At 36.4% G+C, this 24,531-nt stretch overlaps 2 protein-coding genes across 2 annotated transcripts; one reads left to right on the top strand and one right to left on the bottom strand.

The window, feature by feature from the left end:
* The first annotated feature begins 3,946 nt into the window (after positions 1–3,946).
* Positions 3,947–7,068, top strand: LOC131594177 (uncharacterized). Its single transcript, XM_058866268.1, has 5 exons — positions 3,947–4,307; positions 4,391–4,983; positions 5,098–5,662; positions 5,951–6,340; positions 6,431–7,068. The coding sequence occupies exons 1-5, from the start codon at positions 3,947–3,949 to the stop codon at positions 7,066–7,068; spliced, it is 2,547 nt and encodes an 848-aa protein (XP_058722251.1).
* An 886-nt stretch (positions 7,069–7,954) lies between these two features.
* LOC131622211 (GDSL esterase/lipase At1g29660-like) lies at positions 7,955–9,829 on the bottom strand. Its single transcript, XM_058893241.1, has 5 exons — positions 9,560–9,829; positions 9,255–9,382; positions 8,873–9,118; positions 8,527–8,788; positions 7,955–8,407 (listed from the first exon to the last, which is right to left on the bottom strand). The coding sequence occupies exons 1-5, from the start codon at positions 9,810–9,812 to the stop codon at positions 8,184–8,186; spliced, it is 1,113 nt and encodes a 370-aa protein (XP_058749224.1). The 5' UTR covers positions 9,813–9,829; the 3' UTR covers positions 7,955–8,183.
* Between the last annotated feature and the right edge of the window lie 14,702 nt (positions 9,830–24,531).

Raw genomic sequence — 24,531 nt, 5'->3', positions numbered from 1 at the left:
TGGAAGTTTTGGGCTATTTGAAGTTGAAAGCATCAAGAATTTGAAGAACAAACTAAAATCAGAGAGATTTTCTAGAAATTTGAAGATGTTATGTTTTGTTATCTCCTTTATGTTTAATATTTACTTTGTTATGAAATGTCATAGTTGAAGATGTTATGCTTAGGGTTTAGGGTTTGAATTGCATTGTTGATGTTGAAGCTGCAGATGCAGTGAACATGACAAGAATGCAACTAACAGACGATTTCTTACGAGTAATTTCATTGCAAACTTTTGAATTTTCAATTACAATCATCTTTCAAGCTGTTTGTTAGTATATTAGTTTATAGTTAAAGTTGATAGTTTAAGTTGTTAGTTTAAGTTGATAGCTTACGAGAGTGATAAAGCCCTAAAGTTAAGAAGAAAGATTAAAATTTAATTACATAAACTTTCATTACAGAAGGCCTTAATAATCAAATCTAAATCCTCTGGCTGAGAGGAAGTTTGACTAATCATAGTCTGCCTTATCCTCATCACTAGAGTCGAAGAAAATCATTTGTCGTCTCAACCTTCTTCTTCTTCTTCTCACCATGAGAGCTCTCATGTGTCTCATGTACATGATTCTTTCCTCATCTTGATTCTTAGGATGGTTTTGCAGTATAACACCCTCTACAACAACAACATCTTCATTCTCAGCATTTTTGTTAGATTAAGCAGGAGAACTCATTTTGGTTCCTTTGGATGAAGTTATTTTTGTCTTTTGGTTCTTCCACTTCTATATTGTTCCTTCTAATTCTTCATCTTCTTCTCTTGGAAGTTTAAAAAGCAAAAGATACAAGCATGTCAAGCTAGTTTGCTCATTATTGGTTCTTTAATTATATACACTTTCTCTTCTCTTGGAAGTTGGAAAGATCATTTGCCTACCTCGAGCTTTTCAAATTTATTCTTTCATTCTTAGATATTCATTCTACGTATATATTTTGATGTACTTAATGTAATTATGTACTTAATACAACTAATTTTGATATCAATTCAAAAATGGTGTATTGCTGATTCTGGTATGATACAATTGACAGTTATTCATAAACAATATCACAATGGTTACTAGACTTAACCGTTGTTATATTTCACGCGGTTTTCAGTTTACTACAACGTTCCTAGAATCGGGATTGAAAGTGCCGGATAAACAACAACACGCTACATAACAACTCATGGACCTGCGTGATTATATACCTATTCCAACCGTTGTTAAATGCCTTTTTCGTAGTAGTGGCCAGAGCTCAGCAGTTGGTACAAGATTGGATGAGAAGAGAAAACTCTTTCTACTCTCCACTTTCCACACACTTAATATCTTCTTTATTTTCTCTTGAAATTACTGAACTCTCTTTCTCAATCTCATAAAGGTCCTATTTATAGTCCAAAGCTAGGGTTTTTGTGATATCTTGGATCTTGAGCACAATACGAGGAAATCACATCAAGCCCTTCTAAAAATCAGCGTAATCACCAAAAATTCTTCTACTTAGCCAAAAAGGAACCAGGTACATGGGACATTGGTGGGAGACAAGGTGTAGTGTGGCAGACTACCGCATCAAAGGTGCAGGAGGCGCCGTGGGGGTTGCACATAGTACTATTGTACTATCTTTTGTCTTCTTGCACCGCTCATCCTTATCTTTTGATTTGAATGGAATTTTCTTCTTAGCACAAATAATATTCCCTCCAATGCTTCCATCATACCACGTTTTCCCTAAAAACCAGCAGTATTCATCATTCTATCTTCCATAGTTCGGTCCAACTCTTGCTTCAATTTGTTTTCCTCGCTGCAGACCACTTCAGTATTTCCTTAGCTCGACATAAATAACCTTAAAACAAGTCAAAACAAATCAAAACAACAAAAGGGAGAATCTATTGTGCTCCAAGCTAATTCTTACAAAAATAACTAAAAAGCAATAAAACATTAATTAAAAAGACAATTAACTAATAATAACTTAAAAGACTAGCATGTATTAACTCACCAAATGTGGGTTAACAAGTGATGCTTATGACATATTAGGATCCAATTTTGAAATGTTGTGAGAGACAATAAATGTTGTAGTGATGGTGGAATAAGATATATGCGGCGTTGAGAGAATGAATTCTATCGCTGTGGTGGTGAGAGTTTCCGATGCAGTGGTGTTGACAAACGTTCAAGGTTAGCACTTCAACGTCCAAGTCGATGAAGTAAGAGAGGTTTGTTAAAATGAAAGTGAGATAATATTCGTTATAGAACGTAGCAGCTCTTATATATAGTAGAAGGCTAAACCTACCTATGCCTAACCTAATGTATGATGCTAGGAGTCTTATGATCAGATTTAACACTAGTTCGGTTATGCATTCAAATTTCAAGAGGATCATTCTAAGCACCCTATAATAAGAAGTTCAACCATGTCTTCTTTCTCACACGCATCATGAAGTGTCGAAGAAGTCGTAAAAAAATAAAAAGTTTATAGTGACTGTCCCTTACCAACCATTAACATGGCAGTTACAACTTTTTCACATAAAGAATAAACTTTGCAGAAATTATTTCAAAAAATAGAAAAAGACTCCGCTAAGTTAAGAACCTGTAAAAATGATTTAGGAAAAAGTTAGGGTATTCCGATGGATTGAAAAATTGAAAGAATAGTCTAGACAAAAGTTAGAGATAAAAAAACACCAAAATCCTTAACAAAAAAGAAAACAAGATTAGGTGACTACCATATAAAAAAAAAACAAAAATAGGTGACTGCCACTTCAAGAAAATTTCATTAGTTCTTGAACCATTATCTTTACCTTTACACCTTCAAAACTATATTGGATATTGTTAAAATTAATGTGTTGTAACCACCACTGGCTTTAGTAAGAATTATGAGAGAATTGCAACCATCAAATTCTAATTATTGTCTTTATTTAGAGTTATGTTAGAGTTGTAACATTAAGATTGAGAGAACCAAGAGTCCTCATCTTAATTATCATCTTATTATATTCTATGTCAGTTTTGATTCAAGCCTATATAAAGGCTTTGTAATGCTAAGAAAGATATAGCAGTTGGTGGTGAATTCAATAAAATTAGCAGTTTTAAAGCATACCTTCCACCAGTAGAAGTATAGTGCAAAAAGTGACTAAAACCAAATTTCCTCTGCAGAATCCTACAACACCATAATTTATCACATACCACCTCTAGAATACCACCAACAGAGTGGTATCAGAGCTGCAGATCCTTGCAGCTGCAGCAAAAACAACAAAAGTTTTGGCTTTTACAAACAACCCTTCCGCAACTTACTGCAATGTCAAAGTTCCTCTATTTGAAGGAGAGAAATATGATTTTTGGGCTGTTAAAATGGAGACTCTATTCACATACTTGGATGTTCTAGAGTATGTAAAAACGGGTATGAAGAACCGGCACCAACAGAGGCTGAAAAATCAAAAGAAAAGGCTGAAGAATCAAGCCAACGACTTGATGAGTTGAAGAAGAAGAAGATCACAGATGCTGGAGTTCTTGGGATGATTCAAAGAGGAGTCTCTCTATCCATCTTCCCAAGGATTATGATAGCTAAATCATCGAAAGAAGCCTGAAGTATCCTACAACAAGAGTTCGAAGGAGACTCAAAGGTGCGAACTGTGAAGCTTCAATCTCTTAAGAGAGATTATGAAAATGAAAGGATGAAGGAGAATGAAAGCCTGAACGAATACTTCAACAGACTCTCCGAGTTGGTGAATCAGATGAAGTCGCTTGGTGATACGATAGAAGATCGCAGAATGGTTGACAAAATTTTGATTAGTCTGACAGCAAGATTTGACCCAATGGTGGGTGTGATAGAAGAAACCAAGGATCTATCAACCTTGATCGTTCAAGGGTTGATGGGGTCTTTGAGATCCTACAAGCAAAGGATGTTACGACATTCTGAAAAATCAATTGAGAGTGCATTTCAATCTAAACTCAACATTCAGCCCAACAATGGTGAAAATAAGCCCTAAATACAAATTAGAGGTGAGTCTTCTAGAGGTGGCAGATTTTGAAGAGGCAGAGGCAGAGGTCGAAACTCACGTGGCAGATTTGGAAGAGGCGCAAATGGCGGAAGATGGAATGAAGCATCAAACAAATGGTGCAAAATTTGTAACAGCGGCACTCATGACGAGGAGGACTGTTGGAACAAAGGCAAACCGCAATGTCACAATTGCAAGAGATTTGGGCACCTTCAAAAGGATTGTCGTCTTGCAAATCAGCAACATGCTTCGTACGCAGAAGGAGAATCTGATGAAGGAAATTTGTTTTTTGCTTGTCAAAAAGCATTGCATGAAGAAGGTAAAAATGTTTGGTATTTGGACAGCGGCTGTAGCAACCATATGACCGGATAAAAGGAAGCATTTATAAAGATTGATTCTTCATTTGGCTCAAAAGTTAAATTGGGCAATGGAGAACATGTCGAAGTGAAAGGGAAAGGAAGCATTGGAGTCACCACGAAGCAAGGAAGCAAAGTCATACATGACACACTTTATGTGCCAGAATTAGACGAAAATTTGCTTAGCATTGGACAACTTCTGGAGCACGGCTATTCTCTAAACTTTGAGAATAGAGAGTGCAGAATTTTTGACTCAGAAAGAAGATGTGTTGCCGTTGGGAAGATGACTAGCAACAGGAGCTTTCCACTATCTTTCAACTATGAGAAAAATGTAAGCATGATGGCCAGAGAAGAGAATGACTCGTGTTTATGGCACAAGAGACTTGGGCATTTGAATTACGAAAGTCTCAAGTTACTCTATCAAAAGAAGATGGTGTATGGGCTACCAAGAATCGAAGAAAAATACGGTGTGTGTGAAGGATGTGTCCTTGGCAAACACCACCGGCAACCATTTCCAAAGGAAGGTGCATGGAGAGCCAAACAAGTGTTGGAACTTGTACACACAGATGTGTGTGGCCCTATGAATACTTTGTCTCATGGCAAAAGCAGGTACTTTATCTTGTTTATTGACGACTTTACCCGCATGACTTGGGTATATTTCATGAGACAAAAATATGAAGCGTTTGTAATCTTTAAGAAGTTTAAAGCATTAGTTGAAAAACAAAGTGGTAGATTTATAAAGATGCTGAGAAGTGATTGAGGGAAGGAGTACACCTCAAACGAATTTCACAAATTTTGTGAAGATGAAGGTGTTGAAAGAAAGCTCACTGTTGGCTATACACCTCAGCAAAATGGTGTATCTGAAAGAAAGAATCAAACTGTGATGGAGATGGCGAAATCTATGCTACTTGAGAAAGGTTTACCTAAAACCTTTTGGCCCGAGGCCGTTAACACTGCCGTGTATTTGATGAACAGGTGTCCAACAAAGGCCGTGTGGGAAAAGACTCCATTTGAAGCCTGGAGTGGAAGAACACCGTCGGTGAACCATCTTAAAATTTTTGAATGTGTTTGCTATGCTCAAATTCCAAAACAAAAGAGGACAAAGCTGGAAGAAACAAGTGAAAGATGTGTCTTTATTGGCTATAGTTCCATGTCAAAGGGCTATAGACTTTACAACTTGAAGACAAACAATGTGATCATTAGCCGGGATGTTGTATTTGATGAGAATGCTTCTTGGAACTGGGAAGAAGACAAAATGAAGGAGAAAACAGTCCCTGCAATCATATTACAACAACAAAATTCAGCAGCTGAGAATGAGCAACTAGCTCCATGTACACCAAGTTCCACATCCTCTCCAAGTTCACCAAGTTCAAGTTCATCATCTCCCAGCTCAAGTCCAATAAAATTGAAGGATTTGAGTGATATTTATGCAAGATGCAACTATTGTGTTGTGGAATCAGAAAATTTTGATGAAGCAATCAAAGAAGATGTTTGGAGGAATGCGATGCAAGAAGAGATAAATGCCATTGAGAAAAACAAAACATGACAGCTAGTTGAAAAGCCAAGTGACAAAGAAGCTATTGGAGTAAAGTGGGTGTACAAATTAAAGCATAATCCAGATGGGTCAATTGAAAGAGCCAAGGCTAGATTGATAGTAAAAGGCTATGCACAACAGCCTGGAATTGACTATAGTGAAACTTTTTCCCTAGTTGCAAGATTGGATACTATACGAACAGTTATTGCATTAGCAGCTCAGAAAGGGTGGAACCTGTACCAACTTGATGTGAAGTCAGCTTTCCTAATTGGAGAATTAAAAGAAGAGGTATATGTGCAGCAACCTCAAGGCTTTGTGACTAAAGGCCAAGAAAAAAAAGTTTACAAGTTGAAGAAAGCTCTCTATGGGTTGAAACAAGCCCCTAGAGCATGGTATAGTGAAATTGTCAGCTACTTCATTCAACAAGGATTTCAAAGAAGTCAGAGTGAGCATACCTTGTATGTGAAGCATCAAGGTAAAGATGATATCCTTCTTGTTGCCCTTTATGTTGATGATTTGGTGTATACGGGTAACAACAAGAAAATGGTTGAAAATTTTAAAATAGAAATGATGAAAAAATATGAGATGAGTGATCTCGGCTTGCTGCATGATTTTATTGGTATTGAGGTTTACCAAGATGAATATGGAGTTTTTATTTGCCAAAGGAGATATGCTGAAAATATTTTGAAAAAGTTTGGGATGAATGGCTGCAAACCTGTTGATATTCCTTTAGTGGTGAATGAAAAATTAAAAAAGGAAGATGGTGGAAGATTAGTAGATGCAAGCATGTATAGAAGTTTGGTTGGAAGCTTGTTTTTTCTAACAGCTACACGACCCGACTTAATGTTCGCTGCTAGTTTACTCTCAAGGTTCATGAGTAAACCAAGTCATTTACATCTTGGAGCAGCAAAACGAGTTCTAAGGTATGTCATGGGAACCATGAAGCATGGAATCAGGTTTGAAAAGAATTCTAAACTTGAAGCTAAAGACTACCGTGACAGTGATTGGACTGGAAGTGTTGATGACATGAAAAGCACTTCTGGTTATGTGTTCAGCCTGGGTTCAAGAGTAATTTCTTGGTGTTCGAAGAAACAAGACACTGTAGCGCAATCTTCAGCCGAAGCAGAATATTTGGCAGCTGGTTTGGCTACACAACAATCATTGTGGTTGAGAAAAATACTTGAAGATATTGGAGAAAAGTAAGAAGAAAGTCTGCTGCTTCACTGTGACAATAAATCAGCAATAGCCATGGCGAAGAATCCTGTTTTCCACAGTCGAACAAGACATATTAATATAAAGCACCACTTTATTCGAAGTGTGATCGAAGATGGCGATGTGCAGTTAGTGTTCTGCAGTTCACAAGAGCAACTTGCATACATTTTTACTAAAGCACTACCAAGAGGAAGATTTCAACAACTTAGAGAAGCAATGGGAGTTAAAGAGCAACACATTAAGGGGGAGTGTTAAAATTACTGTGTTGTAACCACCACTGGCTTTAGTAAGAATTATGAGAGAATTGCAACAATCAAATTCTAATTATTGTCTTTATTTAGAGTTATGTTAGAGTTGTAACATTAAGATTGAGAGAACCAAGAGTCCTCATCTTAATTATCATCTTATTGTATTCTATGTCAGTTTTGATTCAAGCCTATATAAAAGCTTTGTAATGCTAAGAAAGATATAGCAGTTGGTGATGAATTCAATAAAATCAGCAGTTTTAAAGCATATCTTCCACCAGTAGAAGTATAGTGCAAAAAGTAACTAAAATCAGTTTTCTTCTGCAGAATCCTGCAACACCATAATTTATCTTATATCACCTCTAGAATACCACCAACAGATATTAAATGTGTGTGTCAAATTAATTAAATGAAATCAAGTGTCGGACTGTTTGATCAATTATTCAAGATAACACTGCAGGTTGGATCCCTTATAACTCAGACTTTGGCTGGTCTAAAATATAACTCATATACTCAAGTTAGTCAATTTCATGTAAGACAGATTGATAATATAGAAAATTGGTCTAGTTTTCCAACCTTTTGTTTCTAAAAGAAATTATAAATGTAAAAGTAAATTGAACATAAAGGGACTCAAATCTATTTTACATCATTCCATCATTTATTACATTTACAAGAACTGAGTCCAACATCAAACTAAGCCACTCAGACAATACAAAGGATCATAACATCAATCCAAATTTATTTTACTCAATGCATGATTGCTTATTTATTATTGCTTACACATAATTATAAAGTGAGCTTATAGTTTCATAATGCAAACAAGTTGAGTTTATTTAGGGCTCAATTGATACTCAAACTATTTTATATAACAAGTTGAGCAAGATGTTTAATATCCATTGGAGAAGTTATCTCTGGATGATCAGTACTATCATATGCAAGAGATGCAGTGATGTTGTTCACAGCTGATGTGGGATGAATTCCATCATAATAAATATATTCATCTCTATTCGCGCATGGTGTCGAATCACGAACACAAAATCCATCGGACATCGTTGGACAACAAGATTGATTAAAATTGGTAAAACCTGAAATACAAAAAAAAAACAACACATGGTTTTAACATATAATAAACCTGAATCATAAACATTATCAACTATTTCATTATTAGTTTTGAATATGAAATGAAGTTAACCGAAATATTTACCAAGTACTGAACTTTCAAGTGAACTGTCTAATCCAATTGCAGTAGTATTAACAAAAATAGCTTTGGAATCTTGATGTTTGGTATTGAACTGATTTACTAGAGATCTTAGCCTGTGACTATACATTGCTTCTATATCATTTAGCCTTTCAACACATTTTGATCTTTTGAAGTCGGTTATAGTATTGTTTAGGGCCATTGGAGTGCAGCCTATTTTCCCCAACCCAACTGCCACAAATTTTCTTGCCCCAAGATCATACAAATCCTGTCATTTTTTACAAATCATTCAAATAAGTATCAATCCAAATATATATGAGGTAGAGTTTAAGCGACAGACATAGATGTGTACCTCTACATAATCGGATAACTGGTTCGACAGAACTTGAGCATACTGTTCGGGTCTATAGGTACTACTTGTTGGGTAAAATTGAGGCTGAAAATAATTTAGTGCATAATCATTGGTGCCTATATAAACAAAATACAAGCACTTTTTCAGATATTCCAAAGGACTTATAACACCTATAGTCTTGCTAGCAATTTGAGCAACAATGCTTTTGTGATTTTCTATCTGTTGTCCCAAGTCGATATTAGTACGCTGCACATGATAAACTAAATTAATTTAGTCATAGTTAATATCGGTGAAAACTCGAATATTTATATAGTCTATTAATATATTTAAAATAGGTTAATTATATTCGACAAACAAAAAAATGATATATGTATCACAATACCATGGTTTGTTTTCCGGTTTCATTACGAATTCCAGCCGAACTAGATGCATAGTTAACTCCTTTACGTATATCTGAGCCGTTAATATTTTCAAATGGTGGGATGGGTTTCTCAAATCCAAGAAGGTTACCTACAAAGGTAAATAGTTAGTTTGTATCAAATTAATTTTATATATATATTTAGTTAAATATTGTATTAAATTAATTAGGTTTGGTATTCAAAAAAATAAAAAATTAATTAGGTTTAGTTAAATTATAATATATGATAAAATAAGTAACATGCTTCTAATGATGCATATAATAGTTACCAATTATGTCAACTTGTGTTTCTCCATTAGTAACTCTTCCTGTTGGGCCATCTGGATAATCAATTCCATATGGTGGGTAATTAGCTTTTGCAATTGTTGGAATATAGTTGTTATTTCCACTGTCAGAGAAAGAGTCTCCAAATATGAAAAGGCAAGGCACTTGAGACGATTCTCCATTGACACAATGTTGCATGTAACATGCAATCAAGAAAAGAAGATGCAAAATTAACCATGTTTTTGTATCAGAAGCCATTTTTCTTGGAAACTGAATATTTTTTATGAGATATATACATAAACAAGACGGAGGGAGGGTGTTTATATAGGATATTTGTAAGAGTGTTCATAGTGCTTGGTATTCTCACAGTGTAGGGTCCACCACAAGTTGGCTTTGTATGGAGAGAATTTACACTTTGAGAATTTACACTTTGAGGGTGTTTATAAAATTTGTTATCTTGATCATTTTTTTACATGGTTGATCAATATGTGCAAATTTTTTATATGACTAATTTGCTAAGCTTATCTCTGTTTGGTTGATTTGCTGTGTTTAGCCACCATTAAAAAAGTTTGTTTAGAGATTGTTTCTTAGCAGGTCATTATCGAACTCACTCTCCTTCTCAAAATTGTATCTTACATCTTATTCAACAGCGTATCAAGAATTTTGGTATGAGTTGTAACACTCTAATTTAGATTATATTATGTATTTAGAAATTTCCTTGAATTTTGTGTAAATTATTTGATTAATAAATATTAATGATTAAATTATTTTGGATAGTTAGGTGTGTGACCACAACGTAAAGGGGTGTGGAGAGTAACTAACAATTAGTAGAGTGAATTAAAACTATTAGAATTATTTAATAATTAAACTAAAAATGAATTTGTGAATTATTTAATTAAAATAAGTGAATAGAGAAATAAGGTGTAAGGTGGTAATTAAGGAAAATAATCAGGACAAAATATAGGGGAGTAAGTTAGGGTAGAATGAGGAATGTCCAATTGGAAGATTGATTATTATAAATAGAAAAGTTTGGGATTAGAAGAAGTTTTTTATCGGAACATTTAAAAGAGAGACTAAAGGCAATAGTGAGAATAGAAGAACAGGGGTTAGGAGAAAGTGAAGAACATTAAGAATCAAAACTTAGAGTTCTCCGAATCCAAGGTAAGGGTGGGAATTTGGTTCAATAAAAAGAGGTATAATGGAAGGGTAAAGTAGGGTTTAACTCTCTTTTGATTGATGATGGATGTTGATAATTGTGGGATGAAAATTCTGTTTTTGAAAGACAATTCCATGTTTATGCCATTGTTAAAATTTTGAAGGTTTTAGGTATAATACGAAATCTTGAAATTTGTTGGATAAATGTGTTTTGAAGGTTTATTCCATGAATTGAAGATTTATAAGTTTTTAGTCCCTATAAATATTGCAATTTCATTTTTAGTCCCTCATGGGTTTTGGCAACGGTTTTAGCTGGTTTTGGCAACGGTTTTTTGAAAAAAACGTTGCCTAAAGACAGGGAGGGACTAAAAATGAAACTGCAATATTTACAGGGACCAAAAACTTATTTAACCCTATATTATATTATGTTAATGGTATGTGAATTATATGTAATGTTGGATTATTAATATAAGATGTTTGGGTATGTTAGATCATGTTTGGAAGGACTTTAGACAGCAAAAAAATTAGTTTTCTCGTCATAGTTTTTGTGGTAACCGGTTACCAAATATTGGCAACCGATTACCAGCTTAAAAATAAGTTTTTTTGAGATTTTTGGGGTCGGTAATCAATTACAACATATTGGTAATTGATTACTGTAGAATGGTAGGGAAATTAGTTTAGTCAAATATTGTTTTTATCATAACTTTTGGTCTGTAAGTCCAAGTAAAATATCGTTCGAAGCATTAGAAATCTAACGCACTGAACTATAAAATGATAGAGATAGGTGAAGTGTTTGAGAATTATTCTATTTCTAATATATTTATGAAGGTGAATGTGCATATGTTCGGTTTCGACCATAACTTCTTAACCGTCCAAATGACAAACCGTTTAAATTGTTGGAAAGCTAACGCACTGAACTGTCTCCTGGAAGAATTTAGGAAATTAATTGGGTTTTGGTTGTGTGCTTACTGTAGTGTTTAAATGATCGCATAGTTGAACGACTTAGGAAAATGTTATGTTTCTGTATTAATGGTTGTTGTTTTCATTGGTTTACATGAGTTGCAGGTGATATAATGGCTATGAGCTAAGAATATGCTTGAGCCAAAATCAATATAAGCCCGAGGCTATGTTAACTTGATATGTTTTATCTTTGTGTGATGATATGATCATTGTACGATTTTATGTGGTGGATTGCAAATATGATTTTTAATGCCCAAGTGTTTTTGATGTTTGAGTTGAGATGTGTGGTTTTGATGTGGAAATTACCCGTTGATGTTGCGTAGGAATTATATGGTTTAAAGAGATACTTCTCATGTGTTGTTGAATCATTGTGATGATTCATATTTACATTCATGCATCATATGTTGTTGTTGTTGATGAAAGAGCCATGTCATGATTCTCAGTGTTGGGGAATTATGGTTGTCCCAAGCTTGGTGTTGGGGCTTGGAGCTCGCACTTGTTTTGGGCTCGAGTTTTACAGTTGATTGGGACCCGGTTCGTATGATGAACCAAATGTTGAGACGGTACCACATACATAATAGTTGTCGATATTTAGAGGATTGTATTGCATACTCCAATGTATATGATGATGATTGTGGATGAATTATGATAACTTATGAATATGATGTTTCCGTGGCATGTGTTTGTGGTTGATTCCTTTAATCTACTCTAATTATTTATGCACTTTATTATTTGAACATATTCTCACCTCTTTTGTTTAAATGTTGTCTTTACATGGGCATTAGGTAGATACTTAGGAGTAGTATTGCTGAAGTAAGTGGAAGATAGCCTTGGAGTTACTTTCGTAGTTTATTGCTTTTACTAGTGGTTCATTTCTCTGATCATGTGACATCGGGTTGGGATGAATGCTTGATTTTAATTGCTTATTTTTGTTTTGTTGGTGTTTCTAATTTTATTCTACTAAGATCTCTGTCGCGGGGAAAAATCGTTGTCTTTTTTTTGGGATGAGACACCTGATGCCTTCTTTGGGCTCGAGTGCTCAAAAAATGATTTTTCTTTTGTACGGACCAAACTTTTTATTGTTTCCAAAAGAGGAAAAGGAAAAAAGTTGCAATAACCTTAAAAGTGGGGGAGAGATCTTGGGTAAGAGGGTTGGTTATACGAAGGGAAGGTATTAGCACCCAACGTATCTATAGTACTCTATAGGTTTCTTTGTTTTATTTATTCCATTCTTGAGAGGTTCTTGTGAAATAGGTGGGACCTAAGGTGTTTGTTTGATTATGCTCGCAAAGATCATCGCGATCCTCTGCATACATATCCCCTAGAGGGAATCAGAGCATCTGTAGCTCGGGGTCTACGGGTGCTAAGGTTTAAATGGTTTTTTTGTTTTGTTTTGCTCGCCAAGGATCGACCTTGTGCCTACGTATTCTCAAAGGGATGTTGAGAAAGTCAGAGCAATCGTAGTTCCCACTTATGCTAGTGGAAGCAAAGGAAAAGAGACAAATGTCATCTAAATGTTCGATGTATCTAATCTATATCATCACATACATCTGTTTGATTTTTGTTTGAAAATCTCTTCATTATAAGCCCGGGGCCATGCCACTTAAGGTGCTTAGAATGATAAAGATGTTTTTGTTGTTTAACCAGCCTTGTGGCAAAAACTTTTAATGAAGTCAGCCTTGTGACAAAAAGTTTTGATTAATCAGCCAGCCTCGTGGCAAAAGTTTCAACGAAGTCAGCCTTGTGACAGAAACTTTGATTAATCATCCAGTACGGTGGTAAAACAGTTTGATTCATTAGCCAGCCTTGTGGCAAAAAGGTTTAATTGATTAGCCAGCCTTGTGGCAAAAAAGTTTGATTGATTGATTGATTGTTTGTGATGATATAAAAGAGATACTCCTAGCATAGAGATGAAAAATGTCTAATCTCCTAGGGTATTTGATTTGGATATTGGGGATGCTTATAAGAAGCCCGTGGGTCCTTGTACGAAGCCCAAGAGGAGGCTATCCGAGGGTCCTTGCATTGTAAGCCCAAGAGGAGGCTATGGGAGGGACAATCCAGGGTCCTTGCATTGTAAGCCCAAGAGGAGGCTATGGGAGGGTCACTCGTTTGTACAAAGCCCAAGGGGAGGCATGGTATAGTTGGTCTGAGCTCTTAGAGCGATTTCACCGGGAAACCATACTCTATGTCCTAACCTAAACTAGTGGAGATTCTTTGCACGAAGCCCAATAGGAGGCTATGGGGAACCTAGTGTTGTACTAAGTTGAACACGCACACTTATCACACATATGAACAAACATGAACAAGTATGAACAAGTATGAACAAACATGAACAATTATATATATGACAAAGTGTGTGTATATAATGGAGTTTATGAAGGAAATATACCTGTAAGCATGATCCATTTGTATACACAGGGGCTCGGGACTCACACTCGGGGAGAGGTCCACTTGAGTTTATTCACAGCTATGTAAACAGGTATTTACAAAGGGCTTGGGACTTATACCTACATGGAGGCCCATGGTATATTTTTGGGAAGATTTAAAGAAAAAAACCTTCATTTTTGGTTTGTTATTTAAAGTTAAAAATCAAACTGATCGAGATATGTACAAAACAGTGTATGTATAAAAAGGCGTACAATGAAATACCTAATTTCATGTACTGGGTATGTACAAAAGGGCTTGGGACTTATACCTACGTGGAGGCCCGTGTTTTATTTACAAAACATGGTTGATTGTTTTATTTACAGACGCGAGGTTTCGCTTTTGAAAGATTGTTTGAAGATTGTTTTGAAAAGTATTGTTTTGAAAGAGTTTTCTGTACAAAGAAAAACTGTAAAAAGGAAAAAGAGTGGGTCTTATACTCTCTAATATTCGAGAGGCCCCTGTTTTATTTTCATAAAACAGGGTGGATGGTTTTGAAAAGATGTGAGATTTATTGTTTTGAAAAACAGTTTGAAAAGTATTGTTTTGGAAAAGTTTTCTGTACAAAGAAAAACTGTAAAAGGAAAAAAAAGAGTGGGTCTTATACTCTCTAATATTCGAGAGGCCCCACTTCGTCTTGAAAATCAATGGATGATTTGAAAGTGAATTGATTACTGTTGTGAAAACCGTTGATTGAATTTTAGGCTTACCTCGAAGGATGAGAAAATTGGATTTCTGAGCTTGAGGTGTTACCTTGATCTTCAAGTGATATGCTTGAAATAAATTATTTCATGATCATCCTCTGTAGCAAATGGAAGACCAAACAAAACAAACAAATCCAAAAGACAACAGAGAAATAATCTCGAAGTCTTGGATGAAGTGAGAAAATTCAAGTAAAATGTGCAACAGTAATCAAATAGAAATTTATATGATTAATCTACACAACAATAATATAAAAATATTAAATTCAAATGAAAATTAATTCTAAAAGAAGATATTTTTTTTGTGTTTTTTTTTAATGGAATTAAGTTAATTAATAAGATAATTAAACAAATAATTATACAAATAATTAAACTTAACAAGAAAAATAATTCTTTTTTATGTCACAAAATATAAAAAGAAAATATTTTTTTGGAGTTTTTGATTGGTTGAAAATTAATTAATAGCAAATATTCACACAATTACTAATTAATTAACAAAATAAATTAATTATGAAGAAAAAATAAAATATTTTCATGTCAAAAATTAATTAAATATTTTATCAACCTAAAAGTGAAATTAAAATGATTTTTGGATTTTTGAAAGTATTTTTAATTAATTATGCAAAGAAAAACAAATTAATTAAAGAAATATTTAAACCAGGATCCTGTGTGGCGAGGCTGATGGTTTATGGTGGATCTGCAAGGCTCAGAGGCGTTGGATGATGATCAAGATTGATCAGACGACTGCTGAAGCAAGGAGCATGGTAAAAGCGTGGTCAACAAAGCATATGACTAGTCTGAAATTTAAAAACGCACGCGCGCAAATTGACCAACCAGAGGACGCCACGTCCTCGTCTTCTTCCTTGCAAACCTGTAAAAGTTTTAGCTACAAATTAGCTACGGATTCTTCCCAGCTATTTTGTAGCTAATCATCTCTGATTTCAAACCTGCATGAAACAAGATGAACAAACAAAACAGTAACCCAGATCAATCAAGTGACATGCCCTGAGCTCGAATATGCCCTTGTTGTCACCTAATTTGGCCCCTATCACAGATCCCCATTTTTTGAAGCTTCGCAACCCTAAAATGGCAACTCGTGAAATATGTAACCAAATGGCAATTAAGCATCCAGAAACGTTAAGAACATCACGATAAACAATAATATACATTCAAAAGTTATTTAAAAAGCATGATTGATCATAATCGAACCGAATAAGTTTTGAGCAAACCGTGAGTTACTGGGCATGATTCAGGAAGCTTCAAAGCTTGGAAATGATTGGGATCGCTTCAGTGATGTTCAAGGATCATGTTGATGCTTTTAAACCTGCTTGAAACCTCTTGAATCATTCTACAGACCTCCACCTGTTTTGGCTCCAAACTGAAAACGGCCATGGTGTTTCTCTACATCCAGAAGTGTTCCAGATGTTTGGATCACTTCTAATTGATGTATGGAAGGTGTTTGAAGTGTTGGTTTGGAAGATGCACGAGTAGATTGAGAGTTGAAGGCTTAAGGCTCAATATGTGCACTTATGGAGTTTTTGTGATGAAACTGACTTTGGCTTGATTTTATAGTGGTTTAAAGTGATGAGCAACTTCTAAATGATGTTTAGAATATGTTTGGATGACACCAATAGTTAGAACTTTTAAGATTTGAAAGTTGAAGTTCTAACTTCTTTGAAAAATGGAAAGAACTTGCAAATAAGTAAGAAGTGAGAAAGCAAGCTTTTCAATGCTTTGGTGTGTCATCACTTGAATTATAGGTCATGTAGTCTTGAAACTTAGTGAAAAATGGTGAAAATTCAAGTGAAAATGATCACTAAATGCATAATTCAAAACCATAGCTATGCTCCATATTTTTTCATGCTCTTGGACATTTTGGAAAGCTCATGTTACACACTTCAAAATCCTAGTTGAAAGTTCTTTCAAGACCTTTAAGGAAATGGGTGAAAAAGATCCATGAACTTTGAAGAAAATGAAGTTTTAAGTGAAATTTTCAAAAAGTACCAACTTTGAAGCACCATATCTCTTAAATGGTTGATCTTATGGAAAAAATTTATATGTGTCAAAGTTGTTTATTGGATCAAAATCTACAACTTTCATGTTGGGAGTTTTTTTCAGTTTGTAGGTGAAATTTTGAGAAATTCCCTTCCAAAGTTTGGAAAAAACCATTGAAAAACACTTAGAAAATTTTCTAAGTATGAAAGTCAAACTTTTGACTTTTTGATTCTTGATTGATTTTCTTGATTTTCCTTGATCAAATGACTTCTCATATCATATATTGATGATTTAAAACTTCAAAAGTCATGGTTGACCAAAATTCCCCAAAAGTCAATGGTGATCTTGTACAGTTGACTTTTTCAGACGAATCGCGTTTCTTGAGATTTCAAGTGAAACAGGCTATCCTCACCAAATGAATAGTATGAATGGATCATATTGAGGTATTAGAGGATATTGAGCCATGATTTGAGTTATGACACCATGTCCTGATTAAAAAGTCAGTGGTTTAGTGAATTAGGTCAAAAAACCCTAATTGTCGACCTGGTGAAATTGATGCCTGTAGGTCTTGAATTGAGATGTAATTTCCATTGTATATTGTCATAGGGATTATTTGAGGATGATTGAAACCTTTGATTGACTTCCTGGGGGTTTTTAGGGTTTCCCAAATGTGATCCCTGATTTCAGTCCCTGATAGTTCAAAAATCCTGATCTGAGGATTTGTCTGATCAATCTTTGTGTAGGAGATGTTCTGAGCCAATGGATTAGGTCAAAATGATGCACTTGGGGTCTTGAGGTCATGTCCCAAGTCATTAGGTCAAATCCTGAGCAAAAGTCAGGAGTATGCTGTCTTCAGTCAAAACCCTAATTCAGTCGATTCAAAGTCTTTGAGCTTGTTGAAATGAATCTCTGAGGACCAAATGTTGATTGTTGATGAAGATAGTTCTTTTGAGATGAAGGGAGAACAAAACCCTAATTGATTGTTACTTGTACTGATGAGTGGTTTCCTGATTAAACCCTGCTAAGCACAAGTAGCAAACACAAGCTATGCAATTTGTTAGAGATGCAAATGATGCATATGCAAATGGTATGAGGTGGTATCTTAGGTCAAAAATTGGGGTATGACAGATGCCCCTATTTAAGTTTCTTCAACCTGAGATATGAAGATTGAAAATCTTCGTTTTGATAGGGGGGAAGAGACTTAAATATCAGAAGACGCGAATTTTGGACCTAAGATACCAAAATTGCGAATGATGCAAGGATATCTTTACCGAGGGAATATCAAGAACTGACTCCACTGGGGAAAAGAGATTGGGAAGGATGCCTCAATCCGTTTTTAGGAAGAGAATCCATTTTATCGGGAAAGCAAGTGTATGCTTCACCGAAGAATGATAGCTTTGTAAAAAACTTACCAATCGACATTATCGACTATCAACACAGGGATAGACTTGTTTAATAATGCGAAGGTGAAAGGTATGAAACTGTGTTACCGACTATCAGCATGGTGATAGACTTGACAAGGTAAAAAGAGTTTCAAAGGTTTGGTTAATGTTACCGACTATCAGCCTTGTGATAGACATGTTAATAATATAACCAGAACAAAAGGATTACCGACTACCAGCCTTGTGATAGTGGTTTTGAAGACATGATCAATTATCAGCCAAGTGATAAAATGATTCTGGAGACTTTGCTAGGGAAATTACTGGTTATTCAGCCTTGTGAATAGTAATAAGACCCTGATTGTCAAATGGTCTTCATGATTGATTTCCTTGAGAGGAAAAAGCTTTTAAAAGAGACATAAGCTGCTCAGATGATAAGGCTATTGCTTATTGTCTGTTTTTCACGACTCTATTTGGAGAATCGGAATTTGAATTCTTTGGTAAAGACAAAGTTCTAACCAAGAATGAATTGGAAAGAAACAGTCAAACAAGACTTTGTACCCATGAGGAATGAACTCAAATGGGGATTTTCTCCTTTGTTTTGAAAGGAGAAACTAAAGAAACCTTCTTCCACGGGGAATGATCTCAGTGGGGAACTGGAGAAAGAATATGTTCTTTTCTACTTATGGGTGACGACCTACTTGGAGAGATGACACGCCCACACTTGTTTCTTTTCTTTTTCTTTTTTCTCTTCCTTTTTTCTTCTTTTTGAGGATAAATATATCCTAAACAAGTGATTTTAAAGCAAAAATGCAAGAATGCATAAATGATGCAAATATGTATGAATGATGAATGTCATGAATGTAGCATGCATGCTGACGAGACTGACAGACAAAAGAGTATATACTGGAGAGGGACCGACGTCGCAATACAACCAGATACTTGGCAAATGTTCTTCAACACGGTGCAGATAACACGGGTGATGAATGGTGTTGCGTGTTTTAAACTTCTCTGGGGAAGATAAGCATTTTTACTGGGATGGAAGAGCTTCTTCACTGGAGATGGAAAATCTTCGTCACTGGGGATAAAAGACCTTCTTTACTGGGGATATAAGAGCTTCTTCACTGGGGATAGAAGAGCTTTTCCTATGGAGATAGCTTTTGATGTTCCTTCGGTTGTTCACCACTCAAAGGAAAGTTTCGCTTTTATTTTGAAAAAGAAAAGTGAAGTAAATTCATTTAAAACTTATTTTTTTCTTTTTTCAAAAGTGAATAACACAATTAAAGCGTCATTTTGCAAGCTAAAAGAAATTAGAGATTGCAAACAAAGGGGCACAAGGCTCAAATTTATTTAATAGGATGGTAATCAGCTAAAGGCGTGATTCCATAGAGTATTTACAAAAGTTGGAAATGGTAATTATGCGGAAAAGGCTACATTGAAAGCAATAACCACTATTCCCCCTAACAACTTTGAGTTCCAACTGCGCTTGTCGCTTCAGATTGGTGATGATTTGATCGAAGATCCTTTGATGGAAAAAGACTCCTCAGGTGACGAAGTACAGACTGATGCAGTTACTTTGTCATAAATCCCTAATTTTTGCCTAGATTGCCTTTTCAGGTTTTCAATCTACCGGGATAAATTTTTTTGTTTATTGTCTCTAATTTTTGCCTGGACCGCCCTTTCGGGTTTTCAGTCCACCGAGACGCTCATTTTTGCCTAAGTCGCCCTTTGCGGGTTTTCGACTTACCGAGCTGTTCTTTTGTATTTTAGACAAAGTATTTCTTGACTGCATCAGCATTCACAGGATGTGGGAGTTCATCACCATCCATGGTTGCAAGAGTCATGGCGCCGCCAGAAAATGTTCTTTTGACAACATACGGGCCTTCGTAATTAGGAGACCATTTGCCCCTAGAATCTGGTTGAAAAGACAAGATCTTTTTAAGCACGAGGTCGCCTTCTCGAAATTCACGAGGTCGAACCTTTTTGTTGAAGGCTTGTTTCATCCTTGCTTGGTATAACTGTCCATGGCATAGAGCAGTCATACGTTTTTCTTCGATTAAGTTCAACTGATCGTATCTGTTTTGACACCATTCAGCCTCTGATAATTTAGTCTCCATGAGGACTCTCATTGATGGTATTTCAACTTCTACGGGGAGCACAACTTCCATGCCGTATACTAGAGAAAAGGGAGTTGCCCCTGTTGAAGTACGCACTGAAGTACGGTACCCATGTAAAGCAAATGGCAGCATTTCATGCCAGTCTTTGTAAGTGACGACCATTTTCTGGACGATCTTCTTAATGTTCTTGTTAGCGGCTTCAACGGCGCCGTTCATTTTTGGCCTGTAAGGAGAAGAGTTATGATGCTCAATCTTGAATTCCTCACACAATTCTTTCATCATTTTGTTATTCAAGTTCGAACCATTGTCAGTAATGATCTTGCTGGGAATACCATATCGGCAAATGATGTTATTCTTGATAAACCTCACAACCACTTGTCTTGTAACATTGGCGTAAGATGCTGCTTCGACCCATTTGGTGAAGTAATCAATTGCTACCAAGATGAAACGATGACCGTTTGAAGCTTTTGGTTCGATCATTCCAATCATGTCGATACCCCACATGGAAAAAGGCCACGGAGATGAAAGAACGTTGAGTAGAGTCGGTGGCACATGGATCTTATCTGCGTAGATCTGGCACTTGTGACATCTCTTCACGTGTTTATAACAATCAGATTCCATTGTCAACCAATAGTATCCTGCTCTTAAGATCTTTTTGGACATTGCATGCCCATTTGAATGAGTTCCAAAGGACCCTTCATGCACTTCATGCATTAACATGTCTGCTTCGTGTCTATCCACGCATCTGAGCAAAACCATGTCGAAGTTTCTTTTGTATAGCACGTCTCCGTTCAGGAAGAAACTGCCAGAAAGCCTCCTTAGAGTCTTCTTGTCTTTGTTTGATGCCCCAAGCGGGTACTCTTGAGTTTGAAGGAAGCGTTTGATATCGTGGAACCACGGTTTATCATCGATGACTGCTTCAGTTGCAAACACATAGGCGGGCCTTTCAAGGCGCGTAATTCTGACTGTAGGCATATCGTTCCAATGATTGACTTTGAACATGGAAGATAAAGTAGCCAAGGCGTCTGCCATTCGATTCTGATCTCGAGGTATATGATGCAATTCAACCTTGTTGAAGAAAGTCAACAGACGTCTTGCATAATCTCTGTAAGGAATCAAGCCAGGGTGGTAAGTTTCCCACTTGTCTTTGATTTGGTTGATCACGAGGGCTGAATCTCCATATATGTCGAGGATCTTGATCCTTAAGTCAATGGCTTCTTCGAGACCCATAATACAAGCTTCATATTCTGCGATGTTGTTGGTGCACTACTCAAATAGCAATCTGGCGGAGAATGGGATATGAGTACCCTTGGGAGTGATGATGATTGCCCCAATTCCATTGCCAAAAGCGTTTACTGCTCCATCAAAAATTAGGCCCCATCTTGATCCGGGTTCAGGACCTTCTTCAGGTAACGGTTCGTCACAATCTTTCATCTTCAAGTACAAGACATCTTCATCAGGAAAGTCAAGCTTGAGAGATTGATATTCATTAATCGGTTGATGCGTCAAATGATCGGCGAGAATGCTTCCTTTAACCGCTTTTTGAGCACGGTACTCAATGTCATATTCAGATAACAGCATTTGCCATCGGGCAATCCTTCCTGTTAAGGCAGGCTTTTCAAAGACATACTTGATCGGATCCATTTTGGAAATTAACCAAGTAGTATTGTTGATCATGTATTGGCGGAGACGTTTTGAAGCCCAAACCAAAGCACAACATGTTTTTTCGAGCATGGAGTAACGAGACTCACAGTCTGTGAATTTCTTACTCAGGTAATAGATGGCATGCTCCTTCTTACCAGTTTCATCTTGTTGTCCAAGCATACAACCCATGGATTCTTCCAACACAGTAAGGTACATGATTAGTGGTCTTCCTTCAACTGGAGGAATCAATATTGGTGGTACTCCTTGATACTGTCGAACGCTTTCTGACAATCTTCAGTCCATACAACCGCTTGATCTTTGCGGAGAAGCTTGAAAATTGGCCCACATGTAGCAGTCATTTGAGAGATAAATCTGGAGATATAGTTCAATCGTCCGAGAAATCCTCTTACTTGCTTTTCAGTTTTTGGTGCAGGCATCTCTTGAATAGCTCTGACTTTGTCGGGATCTACTTCGATACCTCTTTGGCTGACAATGAAACCCAAGAGTTTTCCAGATCTAACCCCAAAAGTACATTTGTTAGGATTCAAGCGAAGCTGATATTTCCTTAATCGTTGAAACAACTTCAAAAGGTATTCAATATGTTCTTCTTCTGTGCTGGACTTGGCTATCATGTCGTCCACGTAAACTTCAATTTCTTTATGCATCATGTCATGAAAGAGAGTAGTCATTGCCCTTTGGTAAGTTGCGCCTGCATTCTTCAATCCAAACGGCATTACTTTGTAGCAAAAGGTACCCCATGGGGTGATGAAAGATGTCTTCTCCATGTCTTCAGGAGCCATCTTGATCTGATTATAACCGGAGAACCCGTCCATGAAGGAAAAGACGTTGAACTTAGCGGTGTTATCAACCAACATGTCAATATGTGGTAATGGAAAGTCATCTTTTGGACTGGCCTTGTTCAAGTCACGGTAGTCAACACACATTCTGACTTTGCCATCTTTCTTTGGAACTGGCACTATGTTGGCCAACCATTGAGGATACTCGGAGGTGACAAGAAAACCTGCGTCGAGTTGCTTTTGAACTTCCACTTTGATCTTGTTAGCCATATCAGGGTGAGTCCTTCGCAATTTCTGCTTAACTGGCGGACATTCTGGCTTCAATGGCAAGTAATGCTGAACAATATTGGTATCCAACCCAGGCATGTCTTGGTAGGACCAGGCAAACACGTCAACATATTCTTTGAGAAGGTCTGTCAACTTACTCTTGACATCAGTATCAAGGAGCGATCCAATGGTCACTTCTTTTTTGTCTTCTTCAGAACCCAAGTTGATCTTTTCTAAAGGCTCTTTGTGAGGCAGAATGGCTCTTTCCTCGTGCTTAAGTAATCGAGAAATCTCGTCTGGGATCTCCTCTTCTTCCTCTTCTTCGGCTTCGAACACAGGAAACTCAAAGTTGGGAGAGGGCATAGGGTTATTGCATTCAATGGGTTTATCAATAGTAAATCTGCACATGTGATTTATATTTATTTCAGAAAATTTATGAATGCAAGAGTGTATGCAGATTTTTTTTGAAAAAGTTTTTTTTTTATTTTTTTTTATTTTTTTTGGTTTTTTAGGATTACCATTTCCAGAAAAAGCAAAAATAAAACATATAATGTAGGGAATTCAAAATGACACTTTATTTATGATTCATTTTTTAAACAAAGCCCTAAACACAAACTCATTTGCCTTGGGCAGGACAAAGAGGGAAACTTTTAAAACAAAGCCCTATACACAAAGTTATTTGGGCGGAACATTTAAAAGCAAAGCCCTATAAAACATCTCTCTGCTTTGGGCAAGGCAGGAGGTCAAAATAACAGCGAAGTGATTACTTTGAGCGGCGAACAACATTCGGAACGTCGACAGCTTTCCAGTAGCAACGAACTCCTCTGTGTATTATGTATTCAGGAAAATTCTCCTCAGAATTATCTTCAGTGTTGACATTTACCGCTGGTCGAGCAGGATTTGAAGGTCCTGGTTTGTCAACCTTGTTCTTTGTAGAGTTGAAACGGTCTTCTTCTACTTCTTGAAGAGCATAAGACGAGTCACAATCTTCAGAATTTTCAGGATGTATTTCCCAGTCTTCAGGATGAAGAGACTCATTGTCAGCAACACTTTCTGAGTCGGTTGCGGGATCATCTTCCCCTTCATCTTCAAAAATGGCATTTATGTGATAATAACCATCTTCGGGATTATCAACCTTGGTAGATGCATTGAAGCTGAAACCTTCAGTAATTTCAGGCTGCTGAGAAAATTGACAGGGCTGATAAGCCTCTTCTGGTTGACTATCATATTCAAAGGAATCTCCCCATCCAGTTGGTTGGATATCCTTAATCGCAATCTTGTAACTTTCAGGTGCTGTATATTTCACCATATAATCAAATTTTCCACTTGGTTGTCCCAATGTGTCCCATATTTCTGCAGGAACAGGCTCAGTTTCATCGCCTTTGGATTTCTCTGAAGGAGGATGTGGTTCTTCCTGAGATATGTATCCCGAGTCATTGAGATAACATTTCCATTCTTCTTCAGGATCGGGTAGACCTTCTTCGATACATTCTTCAATAAGGACATTAACCTCTTGAGGAATTGGGTTAAGGAACCCT

The sequence above is a fragment of the Vicia villosa genome, linkage group LG1 (assembly GCF_029867415.1).
Source record: "Vicia villosa cultivar HV-30 ecotype Madison, WI linkage group LG1, Vvil1.0, whole genome shotgun sequence".
NCBI lineage: Eukaryota > Viridiplantae > Streptophyta > Magnoliopsida > Fabales > Fabaceae > Vicia > Vicia villosa.
The sequence above is the reverse complement of the archived record's forward strand: the minus strand, read 5'-3'. Positions and strand labels throughout refer to the sequence as shown.

Coding starts and splice junctions, on each gene's coding strand:
- LOC131594177 (XM_058866268.1), top strand. CDS start 3,947: ATGGTGAAAATAAGCCCTAAATACAAATTAGAGGTGAGTCTTCTAGAG. Junction 4,308..4,390: donor GAAGAAGGTAAAAATGTTTG/GTATTTGGACAG, acceptor TTGGCTCAAAAG/TTAAATTGGGCAATGGAGAA. Junction 6,341..6,430: donor CTTGTATGTGAAGCATCAAG/GTAAAGATGATA, acceptor ATTTTAAAATAG/AAATGATGAAAAAATATGAG.
- LOC131622211 (XM_058893241.1), bottom strand. CDS start 9,812: ATGGCTTCTGATACAAAAACATGGTTAATTTTGCATCTTCTTTTCTTG. Junction 9,119..9,254: donor AAACCGGAAAACAAACCATG/GTATTGTGATAC, acceptor TATCATGTGCAG/CGTACTAATATCGACTTGGG. Junction 8,408..8,526: donor ACTTGAAAGTTCAGTACTTG/GTAAATATTTCG, acceptor TTTGTATTTCAG/GTTTTACCAATTTTAATCAA.